This window comes from Apodemus sylvaticus, chromosome 3, assembly GCF_947179515.1.
Source record: "Apodemus sylvaticus chromosome 3, mApoSyl1.1, whole genome shotgun sequence".
Taxonomy (NCBI): Eukaryota; Metazoa; Chordata; class Mammalia; order Rodentia; family Muridae; genus Apodemus; species Apodemus sylvaticus.
This window is the reverse complement of record NC_067474.1, coordinates 3616428-3637575: the sequence shown is the minus strand read 5'-3', so window position 1 is coordinate 3637575 and position 21148 is coordinate 3616428. Positions and strand designations below refer to the sequence as shown.

The 21148-nt window shown below is 35.4% G+C and overlaps 1 protein-coding gene across 2 annotated transcripts in view; it reads left to right on the top strand.

Annotated features, from left to right (window-relative positions):
• The window catches only part of Crispld1 (cysteine rich secretory protein LCCL domain containing 1), a 34827-nt gene that overhangs the window by 7243 nt on the left and 6436 nt on the right, over positions 1 to 21148 (top strand). Inside the window, exons 3-12 of one of the 2 annotated variants that reach the window (XM_052175907.1) lie at positions 11756 to 11874; positions 12143 to 12275; positions 13107 to 13222; positions 13837 to 13937; positions 15904 to 16044; positions 16494 to 16554; positions 16663 to 16729; positions 16935 to 17065; positions 18913 to 18956; positions 19043 to 19115. In XM_052175907.1, coding sequence (XP_052031867.1) covers positions 11756 to 11874; positions 12143 to 12275; positions 13107 to 13222; positions 13837 to 13937; positions 15904 to 16044; positions 16494 to 16554; positions 16663 to 16729; positions 16935 to 17065; positions 18913 to 18956; positions 19043 to 19115 — 986 coding nt within the window. Of the gene's footprint in view, positions 1 to 11755; positions 11875 to 12142; positions 12276 to 13106; positions 13223 to 13836; positions 13938 to 15903; positions 16045 to 16493; positions 16555 to 16662; positions 16730 to 16934; positions 17066 to 18912; positions 18957 to 19042; positions 19116 to 21148 lie in introns of those variants that run through there. The other variant, XM_052175909.1, reaches the window with a different exon arrangement.

The window sequence follows — 21148 nt, the reverse complement described above, 5'->3', positions numbered from 1 at the left end:
CAAACAAACAAACAAAAACAAAAACCAAGCTAGAAATATGGATAGAGAGAAGGAACTACAAAGGAAATGGAGGACTAGGAAGTGGGATGTGAGCGGTGATGTTGGGCTGGGCTGAATACAAAATGGAGGAAGGCTAAAAGATAAGTAACTCTTGCAAATGCTACTTTAAAATCTTAGAGCAAAAAAGATCAAGGGTGTGTTATGATACCTGACTGTGTGGGAACCACTGAATGATGAGATGGCTGGTTCAATGAAGAAGAAATTAGCATGTTTTTTATTTTATTCTTGTTCCAGACCAGTATCATTTTATTTAGCCTGGTAGTAGTCACAGTGCTGAATCTTTTCAAGACAAAAGTTTTCAATTTCAATTACAGACCACATCACGAATTTAGTGAGATTTATAAGAAAATGCAATTTCTTTGTATATTTAGTTTTCTATATTGTGTACCTTCATGAGAAATTGAAAATATCCATTTGTATAACTATAATCACAGTAAATAACAATGTTACTTAAGGACTATTCTTTCTTTACTGTTTTGTAAATTTTGTTTCTTCACACATACCTCTTAGGAATTTATATAATGAAAACATTCCATTAATTACCTAATGATACTTCATAACTATAATTTCTCTACTGATATGAATCATAATGTAGATATCTGATGTACAGTTTATCTGATATGTAATAATAATGTGAGTCTCAAAGAAATTACAACCCACAGGTTGAGAACCACTGACAAACTTTCTGTATATCTTTTGTCTTTGTAATTGTAAGAGTAGGTGACAAAGCCATAATAATTCCTTAAACAATTTATTTGTGTCAGAAAATTTGAAATTTGTTATATTCAATAGATATTGGCTGTATGTTCTTGCTTCAGACATTGTACTAGAATGTCAGAAATCAATTAATGTTTGAAAACTCAACAAGTCCACAAACATAAACTGAGTGAGGTAATAAAAATGATAGAAAACTAACCTGCCATAATCATTACAGAACATCTTTTCATTGCCACTGGATTAAAATGCTTCAGCTAATCACAGAAACAGAGGCTATTGTACCAGGCAGAAAGAAGACCATACACAAAAGTGGAATAAGTTCGGAGGTTTACAGTTCAAAATGACTGAGTGTTCTCCAGCAACTAGAGGAGTAAAAAATGATGTAGTTACATAAGCATTGACTAGAATCACTTTTTTCTCATGTAAAAAGAAAACTGGATTTTTGTATTCTGAGTAAATGCAAAACTTAGTGCACAGCGTGTTTTACCTAAAGTATTGTGAAATGTCATAAAATTACTCTGATTAGACAACCATGTGATAGAAGACAGAATTAAGTTAGAAAGATCTCTCTGTACTCTCAGGGAGATGCTTGGACCAGCATGAGACTGGTAATGATGGAGTGACACAGGGAGTTTCAGAATGTGTTTCATTGATATGGTTGACTCACTTAATATAGAATGATAAAGGATAAGGAAGAATTTGAGGTTATATTAAGAGTTCACAGATCCTTGATGATTAATTGAAGGATTTCCTGTGGCAGAAGGGGAAACAGGGCAAAGTGAAAATGGTATGACACAGTTTTTGACTGAGTATGAAGGGCCACACCATCCTTAATTGAATTTAGTGTCCAGTGAATAGGTGATGTTTGAGATAATAATAAGGGAAATGTTGTAGATATTGTCAATAGTTATCCTAGATAAACTGTAATTGCCTGAATAAAGGACAAGATTGTTATGAACTGAAGATCGGAGGCTTTGGATTGACACAGAGTATGATATATGGGTGTTAAATGAAAAGAAAAGGGCAGCAAGGCACAGAGTACAAAGGCTCAGCACGGTTGGAGGAGCAGATGCCATAGACAGCTTTCTTGTAAGGGAGGGGGAGAGATAACAAAGAGTTCAACAATTTTTCAGTGTTGTTAAAAAGCTCATAAGAGAAAAGAATGTAAATAAATGATTTGTGCCCAGAAATCCTACTGGGAGATAGGAAGAGTGAGGGCAGCAGGTGGCAACATCACCTTGACTCCCCGAGATGATCCTGGGAAACCAGAGAAGTGAGAGGATGACTTATAGATAAGACCAGAATGCTTTTGCTCTTAAGTTTAGGAGTGAATGTGTTAAGAGAGAAGGTATATCCTCCACAATGTGATTTCATTCATTTCAGCAGCAAATTTGAGGTCACAAGTGTAGAAACCATTGGATTCTATTGATAAAGAAAAGAGATATTTGTGAAAATGCTTTTGGTTTCCCCAGTGAGCTCTAGAGCAAAATTCACCAGCTGATTCTGAGCAGATAAAAATGAAGAGTGTGATGAAGAAACATTGTGAAACAGTGTCTGTGGCTCTTCTATGCAAGGGATCTTGGTGGAATTGAGTGTAAGTGGGATTTCCATTACTATAAGCCTTGTTTCACAGTGCTACAGTTTAGAAGTCAGAGGACTCCCGGGACAAGGAAGTTTCTTGGAACAGAGAATATGCACACACACACATACACACACACACACACACACACACACACACACACACACACACACACACACAGAGAGAGAGAGAGAGAGAGAGAGAGAGAGAGAGAGAGAGAGATTCTCTGACTACTAGTGTCTCCTACCAATTATATACAGCTAGAATCTAAGAGACAAATGAGCTAAAGTAACAGCTCAGTATGAGTTGAGCCTTTGAGTGCAGAATCTAGCAATAGAATCTGAGGTGGCAGTGCAGAGATAAATGAGAGCTGCTTGACAAATTTTCATCAGATGATCAAATAGAAATACTTCCCATATATATTTATATGTACTTATATGTATATATGTGTATCTATATATATATACATACTCATACATATAAATCATCATAGTCCTTGTTTAGTATCATCATTTATATTTTAACTGTTCAGAGAAAATTATTTCTCAGTAGTGTTCAAAAATATCATGGAAAATATTCTGCTAATCAAACTGATTTTACTTCTTCTAACAAGTAAGGGAAGCTGGGGGTATAGACTCTATGTATCTCTTACTGGCTGGAACATACAAATTTTTTACCTTTATGGGATAATTAATACAGACAGCATAGGATGTAAATATATGAATTTAAGTGTGTAAATAGCAGTGTAGAGAATCAAAGAGTGCAATACAGCAGTTGTGTTGAAAGCATGTAGACTTGCATTTGTTGTAAGTTTTAGGGTACATTGTGGTTTCATTTTCTTTGTTTACATAAGATTCTTTTAACTAATTCATTCAAGGAGGAGTTTTTCATTTTTACCTTTTAAAAGAATAACTGAGGCTCTTTCAAGTACAGTAAATAGAAACAGTTAGTGTTTCCTTTAACTTTAAAAGCCTAAGTTATTGCTGTTTGTTACAGATTGATTGTAAAATGCCAACCCAAATCTCATCTGTTTTAACACTTTGCCATCAGTTAATGGTACTGTTCTAGGAGGTTAGAAGTGCTTTGTCACGTGGAGGCCATTAAGGATGGGCCTTGAAGGCCATGCCCACTTCAGGTTCCCATCTGGCTCCCTCCTTTCTAGTTGCTGCTATGTAACAAGCTACTGCTTTCTGGTTACTCTGCCACAGGCCAGTTGCTCTACTATAGTTCTCCAGTTATGGTGGACTCTCAGAAACCTGATCCAAAAGTCTGTTCTTTTTGACATGTTTCTGACAAGTTCTTTGGTCCCAGTGATGAGCAAAATAACTAATACAATATGTAAATAGATACTGTAATTTATTGTGAGATTTTTTTTTTGCATCATGCATTTTCCTAGATTTGACTCTCTAAAACTTGTTGGTATATAAATATAACTAAAATTTATTAAGCTCTAAATATATGTAATGAAGACATTCATTGTCACAAATTGATCCCATATCCACTGATCAAGATGTAAAAGACCAATAAGTTATATTGCTATTTTGGCCTGTTTATTTTGTGTGTGCAACATTTGTGATTGCACATGTGTGTATGTGTTTGCACTCTCATGCATGTGCGTGCATGCATGCATGTGTGTGTGTGTGTGTGTGTGAGAGAGAGAGAGAGAGAGAGAGAGAAAGAGAGAGAGAGAGAGAGAGAGAGAGAGAGACTATGTGTGCATGTGAAGGCTAAAGGTCAACACTGAGTGTCTTTATCACTAAGCATCTTATTTTTGAGAAAAAGTATCACTGTCCCTTGTACTCACAATTTCAACTAGAATGGCTGACCAAGCTATATCCACAGTCCATACTACTCCCATCTGAAAAAATAAACATCAATATGAATAATGAAGATATTGTTTGTAGTAATGTAATAAAGGTAATGTAGACTGTGTTACCAGAAAGTCTATTAAAAGGTAATAGCACTCACAAAAAGAATTCAAGTTTGCAGAGGTTTATTTTTGTGTAACACGGGTGCATTATGGTTAGTTTACCACTTGAACCTAACTAACCAAAGTATGTTATTGCCTACTATTGGGGATCTGGTGAGATGAGGAGCAGAGAACACGCACACTTGAACAATCATATCTCCTCTGAGGCAAATTAGATATTAGGAGTCACAGAAATCTCACAAGACACAACAGGCTTCTGCTTTTTAAAGTTCTCATTTGGGAATTAAGATTCAGAACAATGGAGACAGAGGAAGAAAATATAACAACACATAAATAAATCTGCTTAAACAGATTGATAGGGTGGTATAGAAAAGAGTGTTGGGTGAACAGTCCTTTGGAGAATCTAAAAATGGAGTAATTTAAGAGAAGAAGGAAGAAAAGAAAACAATCCTATTGGAAAGAGACTAATAAATTTAGCATCCAAGAAAGATGCCTGTAAAAATGCAGACCTTGCTGCTCTGTGTTCATATGGGTCTTGGCTCCAGGTAATGAACATGCCATAACTTCTGTCCTGTACAACTGCGTCATAATTTGCATTTTGATAAGAAGCCCTTCTTCAAAGTGTGATAGTGGAAGCTGTAGAGGGCTAGCAAGGAGGAATGTTTAGCTATAAATGCCTCAACAGTCGGAAGAGATGAATAAGTACAAATTTTATAGACAAATACAGGGATGGTGTCAGGCTAGTGTGTGCTCTAGCCCCTGAGGACAGGCTCACTAAAGTCTATGATGTTGAAATAGTATTCCTGGAAAAGCAGACTACTGATACTGTTTATTGAGTCCATCTGTATTAAATTTCCATATCAGAAATTAAACTTATTAAAATGAAATGGCATTGTTCTAAATGTCTAGGTTTCTGCTTTCTTCATGATCACGGAGGCTTCATTTAAAAGTAGATTTTAATAGAAGCCCAACTCACATCTCTGTGGTTTCTAGGAAACCTTAATAATCATCCATTGCCTCAGGGTAATGCTGCTTTATCTTCAGCCTCTGAGCCTTCTGAATGTTCCCTCCCACTACAGAGTTTTTAGAACAAATGAGGCAGAGTAGTTATAACCTGAAGTCATCCCCAAATTGGAAGGAATGCATTACATACCTTTCCCATAGGTGTGTGTGTGTGTGTGTGTGTGTGTGTGTGTGTGTGTTATACATAATTCAGAAATAACTATGTTTTATTTCTGACATACCTCATGTACCCATTTTATGAAAAAATGGTACTTTTAGTGTTGGAGCTGACTTCAAATTAGTGTCGGGTGAATAGGTTAGAGGAAGAAAAAGCCTCTTAAGGCATCTTGATTTGATTTACAAGCCAAAAATTAAATAGAAATCTGTAATAGTTCAACCTCCATTTAAATAGTATGGGTATGAGTTATTGGCAGTCTAAACTTTGAAATATCCTGCATACTCAAGTACATGTGTACTAAAAACTATACATACATGCACCATGCTATCATTAAGCTTTAATAATAATTCTTCTAGGACAAGTGTATTTTTACTTCTTTATTATGGAAAGTTTTAAAAATTTTACATTGTTAGTCTTCACTTAGACACTTAGGCATAGTTAAATTTGATAATGATCACTTTAAAATTATTATTAATTAATATTGAATATGGATTTATAATTAAATTTAGTTACATGATTTTCTGCTGCAGTCCGTATAAATATATTTACTATCAATGATAAATTATAGATTCTGTTGACTTTCTTCTCTTGTTTTATGTGTGTTAAGCAAAAAAAATGGTTGTTGCTTTTTTAAAAATTATTTATTATTTTTGAGATTATAATATAATTAGATCATTTCACCCTTCACTTTCCTATCTCCTTTTCAAATTCACTCCTCTGTTTTCATTAAATGTTCTTACATTATATCCGTATATCTTCACATACATGTGCATGAATGAATATATTTTACTCCTTAACACACCTTTCTGAGTCACCTTGTATTTTATCTGACACATTTTATAGTTAAGGAAGGTTGGCCAAACTGGTTTGAGCATGTTTTCAATTTTATTTCACTTTCTGTATAACAGATATAAATACTCTTTTGGAAAACACAAATTTGTGAGTTTAGAAGCAGTTGTATTATCCTTCTCAAAAGTTACAGTTTCTATGGAAAATCCCACAGGCCAAAGTATGTAGTCAATGAAAAGCAAGAAGAAACTGGCCTTCAGTAGTCTTCAGGTCTTTTCCGTAGGCTCATCTGGGTGGTCCCTGTCAGTGGGTGGTGGGGGAGATGCTTTCATTTATTACTAGATCTGAGCCACCATCACCTGAGGGTCTATACTCTCTCCATTCTCAAGCTTGGGCCAAGAAATCTCACAGCTCCTGATCCCTCTGTGTGGTCTCTCCACAGTGTCCTCAGCCAATTTTCCTCTGTGGTTGGCTGCATAATGTGTTGGCTCAAGTTAGTTAAGATGTATCTGAAAAGAGAACCAAATAGAAGCTCTGTTTTATAACCTAGGCGCAGAATTCTTGGAGCCTCCTTGCATTTGTTAGCTGTATGTCACTGCAGCTCTGATTGAAAGGGAGAGACAAGAAATCTGCAACATCTTGTGTAAGATGAGTATTTAAAAATCAACACTATAGTCTGTAGGCATTATAATTTTTAGTCATATAAGTTTTTTTGTGTGTGTGGTTTTCCTCTTGTTTCTGGATATTCCTTAGCATGAGATTGGCCTACTGGAAAACTTATGGATTAGTGTGGTTTTGCAATGTGACTTAAAACACTGTGGGAAAGGCTGCAATCTTGTGTTTCAAATTGGGCAACAAACCTTTCATTGTTTTTTCTTAAGGATGTTTTATTCCAGGTGATTACCTGGGAACTTGATTATATTTCCAATTTTCTGGATGAAAAAGGAATACAGTATTTTGCTCATCCTCTGGGATTTCATTCAAATTCATATTTCTGGCATAAATTTTTGTTGAAAAGATAACAATAGTCACTTGAATATTTTGCATAATAAATTAAAATATGTAATTCAACTTAACTAAATAATAAAATTAACAGCATATATAGGATCAAACAAAATTCTTGCCTAATTAATATTTATTGGTAGCCTATACTTACTGTGTCTTTGGAGTATTTGATGTTAACCCAAAATAAAATAAAGTTTTTAGTTATAATCAACTATTGTATAACACTTGTTAATTTTTAGTTGAATGTAGATATGTTTCGGTACCTTGATAAATAATAAAGGTATACTATGACAAGAATATAGAAACTTAATGTAAACTTTTACTTTTTTATAGTGAAGACATTTTCCATATTTTATATTCACAACTAAAAGGGAAAAATTCTCATTATGAAAAATTATATGAAATAAAGAATTCCATACCTACATGTGTTTGTAAATGCATGTGCATGTGTATGTGTATATATGAGGGTGCTCACACACATGCATGTGTGTGAGCATGCAAGCACATCTGCCTGTGTGTGTGCTTGGGTGTGTTTGTGTATGTGTTCATGTGTATATGTGTCTGTGTAGGAAGGCTGAGTCTCATCGTGAGACTTGTGATCATATTAGGGTTCTTTCAGGTTCTGAAATCAAGGAGAGAAAACACATTTTCTTAGAGCTCACGTTTACCTTTCCTAACTTCTCCACCATATTAGCCATAAACTATCTGGAAAGTCAATATCTGTGACTCTGCTTTTTACTTGCTTTCTAACCTCTATGGTCATATTTCTCCATCACTGACCTGGAAGTGCTCTTACTCATCCAGCAGCTAATCTCCTGTCTTGCTCTCTTCACATCACTGCCCATCTTCTCCCGAAATCTCTTTGCTCTCAGTATAGTGGAATTTGCCACTAGTTTTCTTTTAGCTTTTATGATGCATTTTTCTTGGCTTAAAAATAGTATTATCTTACTGTTTTGTTTCCTTTCAATTTTTTTCTCCTTTATGCCATTTTTGATTTGCTTTTTTTTCTTGATATATTTTTAATTTACATTTCAAATGATTTCCCCTTTTCTGGCTCCCCATTCCCCGCAAGTCCCATAAGCCCTCTTCCCTCTTCCTGTTCCTCCATCTACCCCTTCCCACTTTCCTGTTCTGGAATTCCCCTATACTCTTGCACTGAGTCTTTCCAGAACCAGAGGCCACTCCTCCATTGTTTTTGGATATCATTTAATATGTGGATTATGTCTTGGGTATTCAAAGTTTCTAGGCTAATATCCACTTATCAGTGAGTGCATACCATGATTGATCTTTTGAGACTGGGTTACCTCATAGTATGATGTTCTCCAGCTCCATTCATTTGTCTAAGAATTTTATGAATTCATTGTTTCTAATGGCTGAATAGAACTCCATTGTGTAAATATACCACATTTTTTGTATCCATTCCTCCGTTGAAGGACACCTGGGTTCTTTCCAGCTTCTGGCTACTACAAATAGGGCTGCTATGAACATAGTGGAGCATGTGTCCTTATTGCATGCTGAAGAATCCTCTGGATATATGCCCAGGAGTGGTATAACTGGGTCCTCAGGAAGTGTCATGCCCAGTTTTCTGAGGACCCACCAGACTGATTTCCAAAGTGGTTGCACCATCTGGCAATCCCACCAGCAGTGGAGGAGTGTTCCTCTTTCTCCACATCCTCGCTAACACCTGCTGTCTCCTGAGTTTTTGACCTTAGCCATTCTGACTGGTGTGAGGTGAAATCTCAGGGTTGTTTTGATTTGCATTTTCCTAATGATTAATGATGTTGAACATTTCTTAAGGTGTTTCTCAGCTCTCTGAAGTTCTTCATGTGAAAATTCTTTGTTTAGCTCCATACCTCATTTTTTTTAATGGGGTTATTTGGTTCTCTGGGTTCTACCTTCTTGAGTTCTTTGTATATATTAGATATTAGCCCTCTGTCGGATTTAGGGTTGGTGAAGATCCTTTCCCAATCTGTTGGTTGACGTTTTGTCCTTTTGACAGTGTCCTTTGCCTTACAGAAACTTTGTAGTTTTATGAGGTCCCATTTGTCAGTTCTTGATCTTAGAGCATAAACTATTAGTGTTCTATTCAGGAACTTTTCCCCTGTGGCCATGTTCTCAAGGGTCTTCCCCAGTTTCTTTTCTATTAGTTTCAGTGTGTCAGGTTTTATGTGGAGGTCCTTGATCCATTTGGAGTTGAGCTTAGTACAAGGAGATAAGAATGGATCGACGTGCATTCTTCTGCATGCTGACCTCCAATTGAACCAGCACCATTTGTTGAAAAGACTTTTTTCCACTGGATGCTTTCAGCTCCTTTGTCGAAGATCAAGTGACCATAGGTGTGGGGGTTCATTTCTGGGTCTTCAATCCTCTTCCATTGATCCGCTTGCCTGACATTGTACCAATACCATGCAGTTTTTATCACTATTGCTCTGTAGTAAAGTTTAAAGTCTGGGATACTGAATCCCCCTGAAGTTCTTTTACTGTTGAGAATAGTTTTAGCTATCCTGGGTTTTTTGTTATTCCAGATGAATTTGAGAATTTCTGTTTCTAGCTCTATGAAGAACTGGGTTGGGATTTTTATGGGGATAGCATTGAATCTGTAGATTGCCTTTGGCAAGATGGCCATTTTAACTATATTAATCCTGCCAATCCACGAGCATGGAAGATTTTTCCATTTTCTGAGATCTTCTTTGATTTCCTTCTTCAGAGATCTGAAGTTCTTGTCATATAGGTCTTTCACTTGTTTGGTTAGAGTCACCCCAAGATACTTTATGCTGTTTGTAACTATTGTGAAGGGAGTCATTTCCTTAATTTCTTTCTCAGTCTGCTTATCCTTTGAATATATAAAGGCTACTGATTTGCTTGTGTTGATTTTGTAGCCAGCCACTTTGCTGAAGTTGTTTATCAGCTGTAGTTCTCTAGTAGAGTTTTTAGGGTCACTTAAGTATACTATCATATCATCTGCAAATAGTGATAGTTTGACTTCTTCCTTTCCAATTTGTATCCCTTTGACCTCCTTATGTTGTCTAATTGCTCTAGCTGGGACTTCAAGAACTATATTGAAAAGATATGGAGAGAGGGGGCAGCCTTGTCTAGTCCCTGATTTTAGTGGGATTGCTTCAAGTTTCTCTCCATTTAATTTGATGTTGGCTACCTCTTCATTCCAATTTTAATAATCCTAGACTTTTTCATTGCTCTTATTGCTCTATATCATTTTTCTGAAGTTATTTATCTCTACATAATTAATTTAAAATTATATCTTAAGAACATATCGTTTCTTTAGAACTGCTTTTGCATATTCATAAGTCTATTGGCAAACATATCACTATCATCTTGGTATACACATTACAACATTCTGCAATTCTACCAAACAAATACACAGACACATGCTTGTTATTTCCCTTATCCCCTTGTGGCAACTGTATTGCCCCATCATTTCTTCTGACAGCTTAAATTAAGTCACCCATCAACTTGTATTTACATATCTTTGTGTTATTTTGTCCTTTCTGCTCATCTACCGCTCCATTAAATTGTTCAAATGTTCTGCTCCTAGGACTGTTTTCCTGTCCTTTTATCATATGGAGTCCTGTATTGAAAGTGCCAATGTTCTCATTTGTATATAGGTTTATCAATTTAATAACCACAGCCCATGTTTTGAATGGGTAAAAACTTGAATACTAATTTTATAACTGGCAAATTTTCATTAAATTATCAATTTGTATTTTTATTTTTCTAAATTAGTTTTAAATGAGACAGACATCCTCATTGGATTTTGTAAATAAGAATAGTCTATACTTGATTGTAGTCAGAATCAATATTTATTCATATATCCAACTTGTTCTTATTTGTCATTGTATCCATATAATGAACACAGGAAATAGAACAAAAATACAGGCAGGAGTAAAACAACTACTTTCAGGCAACCCATACTCTTTTGGGAGAAGTAGATATGGAAATTAATATTGCCATGCTTGGTAATAGTGATAAACACAGAATGGAACAAAGTTTTGAGAACATCATGGAGGGTGGAGATTACTTCTGAAGGAGTTGGAGAGGTAACATAGAGACTATTTTACATAATGGAGGATAGAAAACCAAAGATAGATTCTTGGCTGGCAAATCACCAAAGGATGCTTAGACCAGGATCAAGTTCTGAAGATACTATAGGCTCTATGTGGAAACCTTGCTCTAGATACCTGTGGGATTTTGTTGACTATATTAAGGTAGAAAAGTCAGGTAAATTAAATTCGTATAACTCTGTCAATTCTGAAAGAATTTAGGCACACTAGAAGAGAAGCAGGTGTAGTCAGAAAAGTTATGTAGAAATCTGATGGAGAAAAAAATTCTAGGGAAATGATAAGGGAAATTCCAGGGATGAGAGAAAACTAGACCAATGTATTCACTTAAGAAAGAAAGGAGAAAACAAGAACCCATGATGTATATTTGAAGAAATGTCCAATGTGAACATTGTGTATCTATGTTTTATTTCTGTTAGACATGGGATGTGGAGCTGGAGAGATCTGCAGAATCCTGGGCTGAAACGTGTTTGTGGGAGCATGGTCCCGTGAGCCTGCTGCCCTCCATTGGACAGAATTTGGGGGCACACTGGGGAAGGTAGTAGAAAGCACAGCTTTTTATTTCTGGAAACACAAATGTCATGAATAAAATGTTTTCTAATGCTTGTTACCTAGATTAAAAGAGCAGACCACTAAGCAAACTCAAATAACCTACCAGAAGAGACACCTATTTTCTAGCCTGTTTTCATATCATTTGTATATTTAGGACTTGTAAATGAACTTTCTGTCAAATCTTATCAATCTTTGTTGGTTTTATATGTTTTTTCCCACTCTTCTTGTTATTTGTGTTTTTTTCCCTCTAACAGATACCGACCCCCAACCTTTCATGTACAAGCATGGTATGATGAAGTGAGAGATTTTAGCTACCCATATGAACATGAGTGTGACCCTTACTGTCCTTTCCGATGCTCTGGCCCTGTTTGTACACACTACACTCAGGTATGCTTTGTGTGAGCTACAGTTGGTTGCTCCAAATTCAGCTACTGTAACTACCAGAGAACATACAAACATGTATGTCTTTCTGCTTTACTTTATGTGATTATTTAAGAAATGTATAGCATTGCTAATCCCTTGTAATAGTCATAATGATTTCTATAAGCAATAACACTGTCACAGAACTCCAAATACTTCCCTTAAAAGGTTATTTTAATGACTTCACATATAAAATAATTTATTATGGCTTCAATAAATATTGTTAAGGAACAGTTTGCCATCTTTGAAATAATTTCATACCAAAAATATTATATTTATGCACTATATTTACATATGTGCAGAATTTATAATATGTATGGATATATTTTATATTTCAAATTCACGTTTAGGATTGAATGTATTCCTAATCAGTAAGTCAAACAAAGGAAGACAGGCTTGAGTAGACAAAGGTCACTGTTGCCCTGTTTCTAGAATGGGGGAGCTTCTGAGCATTGGACATTTACTTCTTATACAGACATCTGTTATTTTAGTTAGTAAGCTTTTTCATAGAAATGGCCATAGCATAATATGGAAATGTAACTTGAATTATTTAGTAAATTTTTAATTTGAAAATGTGGACATTGTACTGCAGAGAGATCTCTTTGCTTTTAAGTTTTATTTATAAATTGCATAAAAAGCACAAACCAAATTACAGACAAGACAAATGTTGGGCACATCTCACTTTAGCATGAATGATCTGTCTGGGTTTCTGTAGTTTGTTTTATATCCATTTCCTTTGATGCACTATTGTCTCATTCCATCTTAGCACTCCTTGAGCCTTTCTTTTCTCTAACACAGGTGGTGTGGGCTACTAGTAGCAGAATAGGCTGTGCCATCAATCTGTGCCACAACATGAACATCTGGGGACAGATATGGCCCAAAGCTGTCTATTTGGTGTGCAATTATTCTCCCAAGTAAGTAGACAGGGCATGAATTTCTAATGGAAAGTTTTCTTAATGTGAAAATAATTTTGAAATTCTCATTTTTTAAAAAAAGTTTCAAGTGATTATAGTTGTTGAAATGCAAAATCAATGTAGAAAGGGAATTGACTATTGAAATCTAAAGAAATAAAACACATTTTTTGTGTGTTTTAAGTTTCATTTGCTGTGCCATTTTAGTGTTCATATTTACTAATTTTGATGAGATGTTTTTAGCTATACATAGTTGAGAATATGTTTTACACATGTAAAGAAGATTTGAAAGATTATGTTAAAAATCTGATAACTATGCTAAGAATCACATTTAATTATTAAGATGTGTGGGATAGGTAAATGTTCTTCTGAATTCAGTTTTTGGTAAATGTTTGATTTTTAATAACATTGATATGAAGTTACTTTGAAATTTTTCAATATAATGAGACATTTAACTATATGTAAGCCTAGACCAAAAGGAATCATACTAAATACATACAGAAATCTTTATCTTAAGATGCCTGTGTCATTACTCTGGAAATGTTTATGTAGTGATGTTTACACCGTCTTAGTAATGCTGTAAGACTGTTTCTTAATGGAGTGCATCATTTCTTTAGGGGAAACTGGTGGGGCCACGCACCTTACAAACATGGAAGGCCTTGTTCTGCTTGTCCACCCAGTTTCGGAGGAGGTTGTAGGGAAAACTTGTGCTACAAAGGTCAGTGTTACATGGTTATAGCTTTCACTTTGAAACATCTGTCAGCTGTGTGGCGCTATGCATGTTCTTGCAGGTTATAGCAAAAGGCTAGGGTTTGCCACATGTCTGTGAGGCTTTTAGTGGAATCCCCAGCGCTGAGAAATTAAAAAGGAATCTAAACCCACATTAGTTGTCAAATGAACTTTGAAGAGGTGATTTTATATAATGAATAATTATTTCAATTTAATTTTAAACTATTCGTATAAGGAATCCATTTTGACAGGGGTCATGTGCCTAGAGAACAGTAGCAAGTTTTAAACAACTGCTTCTAACATTTATTCCTACCTCAGAAAGACATTCTATATCTTAGAAGGCATCTTAATATGTTGTTGGGAATTGTCTCCTTAACTGTCATGTTTAAGGATTTAGCACTTTAAGTTAATTCACTTTTAATGCTTTGAGAGTTTGGACAAAAGTACACCTCTATGTATCGTACTGACCCATGCATAGTGAGTCAAACATGTCTTTCTGTCTGTCTGTCTCTCTCCTTCTCCCTTCCCCTTTCCTTCTCCCTCTCCCTCTCCCCTCCTCCTCCCTCTCTCCCTCCCTCCCTCCCTCCCTCCCACCTCCTCCCCCTCTCTCTCCCTCCACATCTCTCACCATATCCTATGTTTCTTAAGCTGGAACAATTTTAAGAGTGTGATTATATTGTAGAACTTATAAAAGTGGTGCTCTCAAATAGATTTGAAGTCATAACATGAAAATATCAGGTAGCAGAATGCCTGCCTAGCATGCAAGAAGCCCTTGACTGAATCCCTGGCCACAGGAGTAGTCAGACTTGCATTTACTCTCAGCACTAGTAAAGTGGAGGCAGAAGAACCAGGAATGCAAACTCATCCTCAGCTGTATCAAGGCCAGCCTGAAATTCCTGAAATCATGTCTCTGAAGCACGTAATACAAATATAATGCCATGTTAATGATGCCGGAAAATATTATTTGTATGATAAGGAATTGGGTAAAACCATGATCTTAGCTGTGGCCATGTTTTACCTTATACTTTCCACTTTTGATGACAAAATGAAGGTTGTGATAGAAAGGCTAGAATCATGTTCCCTCCTTGCCCCATGCTCGTGGGAAGGCGTGTGTTGTTTGCATTTGTGTCTGAATGCTCCTTTGAGGGGATGAGCAGGGCAGGAACACCCATTCTTCCTCTCTATCCTGTGTCCCTTTTTGGTGTCCTGCTCACTTTGCAGCATGTCCTCCTGTGATGCTCTTTGTACATGTACCTTCAAGGCTGCACCTTCTCTGCCCTTCACTGGTAATCAGTGCATCCTTCTTAAAACCAGTACTCCTCTTTATCCACACCTTCCTTCTAGGTTCTGAGTTTAGGAAAACAAATGGAAATATACACTTTTTTTTTACAGCAGGACAACAATAAGCTTTTGTTATTGGCTAACCCAAGGTGGGAGAGTTCAGTGCCAAGCTTGAAAGTATTCTTTATTTAAAGTGAAGAACTTTGCAACTTGAAGTTTATTTTAAAAGTCAGAAAATTCATAGGAATTGATGCTGAAAAATATAACAAGGGCATACCTACCCTTTAGGGGATATTTTCATTTGGTGGGGGGAGATGCAGATTTCCTAAGCCCTGGTATTATTAGAGATTAGGATCAGATTCATGTGTCTTTATGAAAACAAAACACTGATGCCATTACTAGAACTAGATTAGAGATGAGTCCACTAGGCCCAAACATACACACACACACACACACACACACACACACACACACACGTATTGAAAGCTGATATGTGTGTTTCACTTCAGTTGGGTCATATAACCATGATCATGTGCCACAACCTGTGCTGTAAAGAGTACTGAATTTGTACTTTTTTTCATTATCATGTATAATAAAGAATTTGTTCAATAATTTCTACTCATGTAAGTAAAATCTTTTTACTTACATATTTTGTAATCTTTTCCCTCTGGCAGAAGGATCAGACAGGTATCATACCCCTAGAGAAGAAGAAACAAATGAAATTGAACGGCAGCAGTCTCTGGTGCATGACACACATGTGCGGACAAGATCAGACGATAGTAACAGAAATGATGTCATCAATACTCAGCAGATGTGTAAGAGCTTAATCACATATCAGATGCTTAGACTTTGCAGGGATGGTCCTAGTTTTATTTGCACATTTTCAAAATATCAAAACCATGTTTTCGCTGGGAAACACAGATATCTTTTAATCTTAGCACTCAGGAGGCAGGGATGGGTAGATCTGTAAGTTTGAGGCCAGACTGGTCTACAGAGTGAGATCCAGGACAGCCAAGGCTACAAAGAGAAACTCTTATTTCAAAAAGAAAAAAGAAAAAAAAGGGAAAAAAGGGAAAAAAGAGAAAGAAAGAAAGGAAGGGAGGGAGCAAGGGAGGGAGGGAGGGAGGGAGAGAGAGAGAGAGAGAGAGAGAGAGAGAGAGAGAGAGAGAAGATACCATGCTTTAATAGTAGTATGCAAAGCCCATTTTAGAAGCATTGGAATTATTAAAACTATCTGGGTTTTGTTTGTTTGTTTTTCTTTTAGCTCAGATTGTTTCTTGTGAAGTGAGATTACGAGACCAGTGTAAAGGGACAACCTGCAACAGGTGGGTGTCACTGCTAGTCCAGCATCAGTTGACAAAATAAAAGAAGTGTGCACATTCTGTGCTGGTATCCAAAGAAACTAAGGTTTCTTTCCCACAACTGTCACTTAGGTACGAGTGCCCTGCTGGCTGCTTGCACAGTAAAGCTAAAGTCATTGGGAGTGTACATTATGAAATGGTAAGTGGAAATGAAAATTATTTCAGGATGCAACCTTTTCATACAGTATCTATTTTTAATGTGGAAATTGCAACTTATATCAAGTGTATTATTTGTTATTTTCCTCAGAAATGTTTGTTTATGTTAGAGTAATATAAAGAGTCATTTGCTTCTTCATATAGAGCTTGAATTCTTTAATATCTTCTGTCTCTTTCTTTCCTGAAAGCAATCCAGTATCTGCCGAGCTGCCATCCACTATGGCATAATAGACAATGAAGGCGGGTGGGTAGATGTCACTCGACAAGGGAGAAAGCATTTCTTCATCAAATCCAACAGAAATGGCATTCAGACAATTGGGTAAGAGCCCAAGCAATTTTTTCTCTCCGATGAAATGAAATTGTGAGGAGCTAACATATCTTTGACCCAATAGTAGAAGAATTTATGGAAAAGAAGTTGCTAATTTTTCAAAGTTTAGCTTATTATTTACATACATAAAATGATGGTGATCATTTTGTTTAGAGGCATGATAAAATTCTTAATTTTCAGGAGATTCTGTAAGTATATGTAGATTTATAGTTAGCCTCTGGGCTGAAGAGATGACTCAGTAGTTAAAAGCACTGACTACTCTTTCAGGAGACCAGATTTGGCTCCCTGAACCCACACTGAAGGGCACATTTATCTGTAGTTTCACTTGCAGGAAACCCAACTCCCTCTTACAGAATTGACAGACATCAATCATACACATGATGGACATAAATACATGTAGACAAACTCTTCCACTTATAAAATAAAAGATATTTTAGATTATAGCTAACTTTTAAAGTTAAAGAGTAAATTTTTCAGCTATGATAGAAAATACCCTAAAGAAGACTAATTTATTGAATGTTATTTTATGCAATGAAAGATGTCTTATTTCATGCAATAGTAATTTGACTAATAGAATAAATATGGTCACTAAGTAAGAGAAGATTTTGAAGAGTTTTCTAAGCATGCAATGTACTCTTGTCTTTTTTGTTTACTTAAGTGTAATTTAAACACAGGAAAAGCATTAATTCACTTTCTGAGTGTTTCTCAAATTTAGTACGATGTGTCTCATTCTAAAATGGAACATTTTCATGTGTGCTTCAAAGAAGAACAGTGTACTCTTTCTAAATGTCTTTGAGTAGTGTCATTTCCCTTCTATGGAAAGAACAATATTGAACTTCACAGAAGAAACTTTGCTTAGGGATTGAAGCATATACTCTTTCCCTGTAAGTATACAATTGTATGAACGTTCACAGATTAAATTGGAATTCGTTTCTGGGTATAGTGGTATACTTCCTCAATTCCAGCATCTTGGAGGCAAAAGCAAGCACATTTCTGTGAGTTCAAGGCCAGCCAGTGTGTGCCAGGACAGTCAGAGTTCATGCTGAGATCCTGTCTTGAAAAAACAACAAAAATGGATTTCATAATTATAACATATAATCTTTAGAATGTTCCTTGCAAATCAGTGTCCTGAAGTTCTCTGTACAATTGTGTGGTTTTACTTATTGACAATGTCTCTTCTTAATTTATTAGTTTATTCACTTAACAAAATTTATAAATAATCATTAATAAATTATAGTCATTATTAAGCAGATATAGTTAATGATGTGCTAAGGGACACTCTTTCTATCTTAAACTTCATTTTTGATTATCTGTTATAGAAAAGCTAATGAAATATGAACTGTGATACATTTTGTAAAGAGAAAGATCTTAATTTGTAGGATCACATTATAAATGAGGAATATTAAACAAATAATATGACACCGATAAAAACAAAATATTAAGGTTTTACATCTTTAATACTAAGCAAGTAATTTAATGGGTGAATAATGTTGAAATATCACTTGCAAATTAACCATAGCTCAATAACAGATGATTTTCTTAACATTTTAGTATATGTTAACCAATTAAAAAGTTTAATATATGAACTTTTCTTTCTTTCTTTCTTTCTTTCTTTCTTTCTTTCTTTCTTTCTTTCTTTCTTTCTTTCTTTCTTTCTTTTTTTCTTTCTTTCTTTCCTTCCTTCCTTCCTTCCTTCCTTCCTTCCTTCCTTCCTTCCTTCCTTCCTTCCTTCCTTCCTTCCTTCCTTCCTTCCTTCTTTCTTTCTTTCTTTCTTTCTTTCTTTCTTTCTTTCTTTCTTTCTTTCTTTCTTTCTTTCTTTCTTTCTTTTTTGTCCTCAGAAAATATCATTCTGCTAATTCCTTCACAGTCTCCAAAGTGACAGGTTTGTACATTTTTCTTACTTGTCCTCTTACCTTGTCTGGGTTGTTTCACAAAGGAATTCACTTGCTTTCTACTTTAATCCTTCAGTTCAAGCTGTGACTTGTGAAACCACAGTGGAACATCTCTGTCCATTTCATAAACCTGCTTCACATTGCCCCAGGTAACCCTTTGCACAGCTTCTTTACCTTGTAATAAATATATCGTTTTGCATATGTGCACATGTATCTGCATAGTCACTTAATGTGTACCACTTTGATCTGTGATATCTGTTTTTATAAAATTCTGGTTTTGTGGTTTAGAATTGTTTGTGATTTAGACTTGCTTCCTAGACATTGCACACTACATGTGCTCCAGAAACCTACTGCATATTCTCTACATGTTGCCATTCCATGGGATAAGAATTTATTCATGTGATCACATGTTCATATGTGCCACACAAGGTTTGTACTAGTTCAAATAGACTATTATAATAAATGTCTCACTGGATGTTATAAACATCAGGTATTCTCATATTGCTAAAGATTGGAAATCCAAGATCAAGGTGTCACTGACTTGGTCACTGATGGTCTCTCTCTAGTTTATAAATGTTCTTACATGTGTTCTTACATGATGTGAAGAGTTCTTTCCCATCTAACCTTTTCTCAGGGGCACTAATCCAATTGGATAAGGGTTCTTCTCTTCTGACCTCATTTAGCCAAGTTCCCTCCACAAAGGCCCTGCCTATCTCCAGAGTAATGTGGGTTAGGATGCATGTGAGACTGTCAATATAATTCATTCTACAAGTTCTTCCAACAGAAATCAATGTGATTCACATTTAACATTGTTTTGAGATCCCTAATTTAGAGGAAGAAAACTGGAGCTGGTAACTGAAAACAGTGCCAATTAAGATTGAAAAAAGATTTTTCCTTTTCTGTCTATAGGAAGGCTCACACTTTCAATGATTTACGATCATAGACATGGTTATCCTGTCATCTTAAAGGAATTATCTCAAAAAGAAAGTGAAGACCCACAACTTACTGTATTTTCATGTCCTCAGAGATTCCATATCTGAAGTAAACTTTAAAATAAATAATAAATATATAATATATGATTCTTCATTATTGATGTAAACCTTAAATGTCTCACTGTGAATAATTAGAACTTTAAATGCCTATTGAAAGCTTAAATGAGTGATTAGCAATTTTATTCACAGCATATAAGCAAATGGGAGTCAAGGACTGGCTATTAGATTACCCCTTATCAGGAATATATGGAATAATAGTAAAAATAGCATAAATAAGTACCACACCACATCTTTCTTTACCTAAACTGTTTAAGTAGGAAGAGAATCAAGTTGCAGCTGTTGATGGAAGCAAGAGTAAGACACAATTTACACACAGCATGAGCATAGGGAAAGGGAGGTGGTCTGACAGCCATAGGAGGAAGATAAATTCCCAGAAGTTTTTACATTTTGTGAGATCATGTCTAGTCAATGTGGACATGTTTCAGTTTTTAGAACCTCCAGCTATATTCTTTATAAGAATCCACTCTCTAAAACTTGTTATTTATTTTTAAGTGGTTATAACTTATATATTCAATGAGGTATACACAGTACAGAGTGTTATATGGGTTTACACAAATTTTAGAAGTAACAACTGAAGCTATTTCCTGAAGAAGATATATCTGAATTGGTAAGAGTACATTCAATTTAAGTATTAATACTGTTATTATTATTATTACTGATACTATTAGAAAACTTATGAATATGATTATGTTCAAGGTTATTTCATACAGTTATAATGTTGAATCCATATACTATGTAAAATAATGTTTTCACAGTTTTAAGTGCCTATTTGTGTGTGTGTGGAGGGCAAGAACTATACACACACAGACACATAGAGAGAATATCAACTAAGAAGTAGCATCATTTTTAAAAAATATGAATTGATAGTTTCTTGAATTCTAAAACTGTATTTAATTATTATGAGCTACATGTTTCAATTTAAAAATAAGCTTTTGGAAAGTTTTTAAAATTAGCATAACCGATCAGTTATTAAAATGGCAGTAGGCTTTTAGGATAAAGAGAATTCCAAGCAGAGAATAGAAATGTAAAGGTCCTGAGATTCCAGCAATTATGGGTTTACATTGTGTTGTGATGGGAAGTGCATAGAAGAGTAGGACTTGACAGGAGATAAGTTATATTTTGGGGAGATA